General features: G+C 44.1%; 1 protein-coding gene across 1 annotated transcript; it reads left to right on the forward strand.

Annotated features, from left to right (window-relative positions):
• Positions 1 to 2,007: 2,007 nt before the first annotated feature.
• Positions 2,008 to 3,754, forward strand: LOC147629883 (uncharacterized). The gene is made up of 2 exons (XM_086811005.1): positions 2,008 to 3,181; positions 3,257 to 3,754. Exons 1-2 carry the CDS (start codon positions 2,096 to 2,098, stop codon positions 3,752 to 3,754), a joined length of 1,584 nt encoding a protein of 527 aa, XP_086667131.1. The 5' UTR covers positions 2,008 to 2,095.
• Positions 3,755 to 7,154: the final 3,400 nt, after the last annotated feature.

The raw sequence follows: 7,154 nt of genomic DNA on the forward strand, positions 1-7,154 counted from the left end.
TTTTGTTTTGATCTTGTTGTCTGACTCAATATGCTGGTACTTATGACATTTTTTACTGCAAAATCATCATCAAAGATTTTTCTCAGTTGAGGAGTACATCTATTTGACACAAACTGGGTGCTCCATTACAAAGTAAAAATAAACAATTTTTTACATAAATGAGGCTAGAAATGAACATAAATCAAAATCCATCTTCCTCTTTACATTCGAGGACCCAGGAGCTTCAGAGTCCCTCTTTCTTTTTTGTTTGCTGAATCTAGGTGAAAAGAAAGGCTCACTAGCCTTCTTTGTTGAACTTGGCCTTGGGGGGGTTGCTGGCTTAGGAGACTGGACAGGGGGCTGTGAAGAGTCTTCAGGTTGCTCTCTTGATAAAACCTTGGGGGCTTCTGAGAACTGTGGCTCTTCAAAAGGCTTGGGAGATTTTTTAGGTGATAATTTGGGAGACTTGGAAGATGATTTTGGAGGCATGGGTGTTGGCATAGGAGGCTTCGGTGATTGAGCATGCGATACAGAAGGCTTTTAGATTGAAAAAACAGACTTTTTTAAGTTGTAAAAATGATATCCAAAACGACGCGATAGATATGAACGGACTTTGACTGAGGTGGCTAATCGCGTCGTGTAGGAGGATTGCTTTGCGCTGTAGAATTCGCAGAGAAGGTGAAGGTGAATATGATAGCCAGAACGAGACGTGAAGGCGGCCAATGTTCTGTTGACGGAGGAACTTGAGCCGAAATTGAGCGATTTTGGGCTAGCACGTGTCGTATCAGGCAAAGCCGCATGTGTATTTCAAAAAAAAAATGACCGACTGTTGCTGTTTTTCTCTAGGTGTTGACCGACTCTGCAACGTCTGAAGGTGGTTGCTTGCTGTAGTTCGTTGTTGGCGACATACAACAACGGCTGCACAGGCGTGGTTGGTGGCTGCTTTTGTCCGCCTAGCTATGCTACTGTCCACGGTGTTGCCGTCGGATATATATGGATGTTGGCAAGGAGTGGCCTGTGCGCCGGTCGAGACGTGGCTGACTGTGACCACAGTCAAGCAAACGAAAGAGAGAGAGAGAGAGAGTGGTTCTCTTCTCTTGCGGGGCTGAAGGCGACTGAAGCCGGAATGACGCGATAGTCAAGGTCAGAGGATGTTGGATAGCCCCTATCGCATCGTGAAGGAGAATTGGAGCTATAGGGATAAAGCCTCCGTTTCGCCCTCACATCCCTCTCTTGTTGAGGAACGCTCGGGCATAACGCAAAGGTTCTCCTCCTCTGGTAACTCACCCGCAGTCCCAATGCCCAGAGGTCCACACGGGCAGTCGGGGGCTTGCCGATTAACCACATGATCAAGCGCCGATTGATCATCAGGGGTCCCCAGTAGCCTTCCTATTTCCCGTCCGCCCGGGGATCGCCCACGGGGGATCCTGGATCGATAATCAAAAGCGGTAACCATTCATGAAGATGGGGGAGGTCTCAGTCTAAGTCTAAAGTTGAGAGATTTTGCTTTCGCAAGCTCGGGCAAGCTTATCCCCATAAGGTTCAACACGAGATTTCTGTTCTCGCTGAGCTTACCCATCATCTCAAGGATTGCTTTCGCCTTATGAGCATTTCCCTTTTAAAGGGGTCCCCACGAGGTTCCTGTCCCCGTTGAGCTCATATATCCTTAGACTTAGTTCAGGGCCCGCCACGTGAAGGCTCCTCCCCATCGGGCCCCTTCACGATGCGATAGGGGCTATCCAATTCTCCTTCACGATGCGATAGGGGCTAGAAACGTATTTTTTACATAAATGAGGCTAGAAATGAACATATTTTCTACCCAAGTTTCTTAACTGACAGGTACAATACGCGAGAGGAGGCCCTTGCATTTGTTCCAAAGACCTCGTTTTGCTCCATTCAGGTGCTTCACTTCTTTCCCTCAGCTTACCCAACACGACGCGATAGGAGGCCCTCCGAGGTGTTCCAAAGCCCTTGTATCGCGCCGTATTGGTAAGTGCTTCTTGAACCTTTAAACAACCTAGAGGCTTGAATTAAGACGTTGAATTGGTTCTAAGGCAGGTTTTCCACTATGTTTTGGTGCTTCTATTCCATTTCTTTTGCAGATTGAACCGAAGATATGAGTACTAATCTTGAGGGAAGAGAACAAATTTTCGATGACCCAAGTGAAAGGTTGCTGGAGGCCGTTTTGGAGGTTGGTGGAGACATGCAAGTCTACTCAGAGGCATTGAAAATTTTCAATCCCAAATTTGTCCTTGGTGAAATCTTGGATAAATTTAGAGAGTTTATTTCAGATGAATTAAAGGAATTTGAGGATGCAGTTCTTGGTCGGTGTTTGATTCTGGAAGGAAAAGATTACATTCATCTCACTGATTTCACTCAAAATTCTCTTGAAAAAAATAAAGTTTTAAGAAGGTTTGGCAGGTTTTCAAAGAAGTCCAATGTTCTAATCCCAGAATCCATATCCTGTCAACTCCATGTTAAAAGTTGCAACCTTGTTTCAAAGGACATTGATTTTCTTTTCTTTCTTTTTCTCAAAGATGAGAAAAGTGCTCAAGTTCCAGGTGAAGATGTTCCATCCAAGGATGAATTAAACTTGAATGTCTCCACTGTTTTGAACATAGAGAAATCTGAGACCTTGGAGATGGAAAAGATTGATTTTGCTTCAGAGGAAAAAGAACGTGCAGGTTTGGATGTTGCAGAGTTTAAAGCAAGCACCCTCATCCCTGAACCCATTGAAGATGTGGAGGTGTCTGAGGCCTCCCTTACTATACGAAGCCTCCCCTCCTTTCTTATTAATGACAAAGATTTCATCCCTCTTCATCAGATTCAATTTCTTCTCAATATAAGGGAGGACTACTGTATTGCAGCTATAGTAGCTGAGGCTTCTGAGGTTGCCTTGGACTTTATTGACACAGAGGAAGAGTCCAAGGAGGAGTTTTTATCTCTTGATCTCCAGACTTCAAATGATTCTTTTGTTACTGCTCCTGATGCACTTGCTGTTTGCATGAAGAGAGTTGAGGAGGAAGCACCTTCTTTGAAGGATGAGGATTTTGAAAACAGGCTCCAGGAGCTTGGTATTCAATCTTTTGGGAGAGATATCAAGCTGAGAGATTTAGAAGAAGAGGTTGCAAAGAAGGAAAAATTTGGTTTATTCAACCTCGCACAGGAGAAGGTTGTTGTTGCAGATGATGAATTGCAGAAGGTTGTTTCATTAATGACCCTTGATATTTTTTCTGTCTTTTAAAGCTTTTTTTAATCAATTATTTTTTTTCTGCAGCTTGAACTTCTTGACAGTGATAATTTTCTTGGAAGAGCCAAAGGTTCACGAGGAAAGGCAACAGAAGGAACCTTTAAGAAAGATTCATCCTCTCTTTTGCACTATCTTCCTTTGTTGGACAAGGCAACCTTTTGTGCCTTTCATAGTCAATATTCTGAAGAGCCTGAGCTACCTTTATTTGCACTAAAGGTATTGTCAAGGTTTCTTGGTTACACACCCCTTCAAATAAATGCTAACAAGATATTGGTTCTTGAGAGAGCTGCTGCCCTTAGGATTTTTGGTTATGCTGCAGGCTTTAATGCCTCTAGAGCAGGTTACTTTCTTTGCTATGCTAGCTATGCTGCTGCAGCTAAGGAAAGAGATTTTGAATGTATGATAAATAGTTTATTGAAGAGTAAGAAAGCCTTAAACTATAACCCCATCTCCAACAAATCTCATCAAATCATGAGGAGTATGAAAAGAAGGATACCTTCCAGTTTCAGGGTCTGGTGGATATAAACTTCCCTTCCGAAGTCGTTAAACTTCATTGAAAAGAACTTCGTGTAGTCGCATACTCTTTATTGAAACTTAATACTCTTTATTAAGTTTGATAAAAGATGGAACAGAGCAATAAGCATAAAAAGTTAGTAGAGAAAGCTCGTGAAGAACAGAGCCATATCCGAGAGTGACAAATAAAGGGAGAGAATGGCAAAGAAACAGTGAGAGAGGGGCGGCAAAAATTCAAAAATAAGAATCGTGGTCATGTCGGCATTAACTATCCCGGGAATCGTGAAATTGTTTTTTTAATTTTAAAAGGTATGTACTTGAATGCGCTTTAAATAACTTGGATGTGCTTTTATTTAGGAAAATCGCTAAATTTGGAGTCGTTTTGACCGTCAACGGCTCCGCTAATTAGCAAATTAATCACTTCCTTACACAGCCCTTTTTGAGTCATTTTTGGCCCTAATGTCAAGCTCTTTCATCTCTGCATATAAATGCTCCATTTTGTTAGCCATCTCTACGTACTCTCACCCCAGCGGTTTCACGTCTGGTTCATCAAAGCTGTCGTGACGTGGGCGGTGTCGCTGGGAAAGTGCGAGACTTCTTGCTGTGAGAGTAGCTTTCAAATCCCAAGCATTAAATGTCTTCTCAGCTTCTCATAGAACAAAGTATAGCATGGCATTATTTCAATCTCTTGTCTCAGGCATACATTCAATGGGATTGTCTCCACAACTCATACAAGACACACTCATCTTCGACTCTGATAATACAAGGCTTATGGCAAGAGAACTCATCATCATCTTCATATATCATCATCAAAGCTTCATCATCATGAAAGGTCTTCACATAACATATGCTATATGTTTATACAAATATGCTATATGTTTGTACAAAATGTTTGACATGTAACAACACTCATGAGACAAAACAATAAAACTCACAAGACATCATCAAATCCAAAGGGTATACATATCTTCAGCATATGCATGCCAACAGCCCATTTACCATAGCTTGTCGCCAGCCGTCAGCCAGCCCTTTGACGTCATCCACTCTAGCTCGTCTTTCAGTTGCGCCAGAGATCCCCAGTAGCAGTCTCTTAGCCTCTTCACCAGCTTGTACAAGCAGCTGCGCCCAGCTTTCTTTACTCTGTCCTACACAGCTACGCCCAGCTGTCGTCAGCAGGCTGCACCAATCCCAAGCAAGGCCCAACAACCGTCCTCTTCGCCAGCTCTCTAACCAGGCGTACACCATCTCACCCGCGGCTTCACTCTTCCCCCCCCTCTTCAGCAATGATACCCGCCAGGCTTTGAAAAAAAAACTCTTCACAGTATTCACAAGGTGGCCCTCTGTTCTCTTTTACACTGTCTCCTCCAGCGCGAATGCTCTAAAGAGATCTCTCTTGAATGGTTCATCAACAGGTTTCTTCTCTCGCAATCACAGTACAAGCTACCCAACCTCCCTCACAAAACCTGCAGCATCTCATCGTTTTTCTATTACACCAGCTCATTAACTTCCTCTTGTACATGTTATCTTCGCCGACTCCTTTCCATGCCATCTAGCTTTTAGAGCCTATTGCCCTGTGCCTTGTAGACGACCTCTCCTTATCACAAAACCCCAGGATCTCTGCTGAATTTCCCCCTCTTAGCTTCGTCTTGCAGCTGCACCGGAGAGTTTCCCAGAACCCCTTGTCAAACCAAAGGTGTCTCCCCCCCTCCCTACACTACGTCAGAGAGCTCCCCCTTTTTACAAAGCGGCAGCGCTTCTCTTTCCTACCGTCGCCCCACTGCCTTGTAGACCATCCCCCCAGTATTACCAGCCCGGCCGCCTTCTCAGAGCGCCGTCCTTCCTTTTTTCGCTCCCCTCCTTTTCGTTTCTTCTACCACCTTCTATGCCTTCAAGATGTTTGTGCTGGCCACGACCCAAAACCCCAACGTGGCCATTCAAATTATTGGCCATGTGTATATTTTTATTTATTTTATTCCCTTTCAAAGCCTATGGCCACACTTAATGCTAAAAGAGCCCCTTCTTCCTTCACTTTTGGATCATCACCTCGTGCCCACGACCTTCCAATACCAGAGCTGCCCATGCTTCCATACCACTTCAAACACAGCATACGAGTGCCCACTCCATACACCTTCATACAGCTTCGAATGCCACTGTATCTGAGTGGATACCTTCCATATCTGTCCTTGCTGCTCAGGGCCCAGATTCCACATAAGTTGTTCCATCAACATGCTTTCACTGCATAGACGTGCCACAGCACGACAACGCGTGGGTATCCTAGGCGACCCAGAGCCCAAGCACCGTATGGTCAGCACCCTCTAGGATCCTTCGCAGGTGACCTAGCGCTTCACTCATAGGCCGCTTCCTTGGTCCCTCATCCACCGTACCGGAAGCTCACCATTTTAATCGATGGTCAAGACCTCGGCCGACCTTGCTATGCGAGACGTCCTCCATTGACTCTCCGTCTCACAGCAGTTGCAACTTTAATAGTTAGGTCTCCACGACCTTAATCACAAGACGGTCAAAATGCTTTCCCAGCATTCTTGACATAAAACAGCCATTTACAAACAGCATTTACAACAGTTTACAAACACAGTTTCTATATTAACTCTCATTTTTCCACATTATCCCTCATTAATCCACATTACTTATTCCACATTCCATTTATATATGTACTCATCCAATCACATCATTTTTCATTTCTTCACTTCAAATTCCTTCACATCACATATCATATATTCACATCCATATCCACATCCATACATCCACATCCACATCCACATTCACATCCATACATCCACATCTACATGCTTACCTCCATTTTCACATCCTCATTTATACATCCACATCTCGTATCTGTTGAAAGAACGGTAGAGGAGGAGGAGACACACACACAGGAGCAAACCCTAATGTATATTACAAACCCTAATCATAGAGGGAAGCCATGTCCACTCTCACACAAAGCATAATACACTAATCCATAATCCACACAACACACAATGAGTTGTGTCCACACTCTACTAACCCTAGCTAATGTCCACACACTATGACCAGCTGGACATGCGGGCATTTATGTCTCACACATGTTCCTACCTAATCTGCCAGCACATAGCATAGCTGGCTCACACTGACATCGAGCTTGAATCTCAACAGCCCCTCTCAAGCTCATGATGTACTGCCGATGAAGATGTAGATGAGCTTGGGATATCAAGACTCTCAACACTCCCCCTCAAGCTCATCCCATGTACTCCCAACATAGTCCGGAAGTACTCAAACTTCTCCCTGCTAAGTGGCTTCGTGAAGATATCAGCCACCTGCTCATCAGTCTTCACATAGTGAAGATCAACTGTACCATCCAGCACCTTTTCTCTGACAAAGTGATAATGGACCTCTATGTGTTTGGTCCTCGCATGAA

This window comes from Cibotium barometz, chromosome 17, assembly GCF_041138505.1.
Source record: "Cibotium barometz isolate CiBa-2024 chromosome 17, ASM4113850v1, whole genome shotgun sequence".
In the NCBI taxonomy this organism is placed as follows: domain Eukaryota; kingdom Viridiplantae; phylum Streptophyta; class Polypodiopsida; order Cyatheales; family Cibotiaceae; genus Cibotium; species Cibotium barometz.

Coding starts and splice junctions, on each gene's coding strand:
- LOC147629883 (XM_086811005.1), top strand. CDS start 2,096: ATGAGTACTAATCTTGAGGGAAGAGAACAAATTTTCGATGACCCAAGT. Junction 3,182..3,256: donor CAGATGATGAATTGCAGAAG/GTTGTTTCATTA, acceptor TTTTTTCTGCAG/CTTGAACTTCTTGACAGTGA.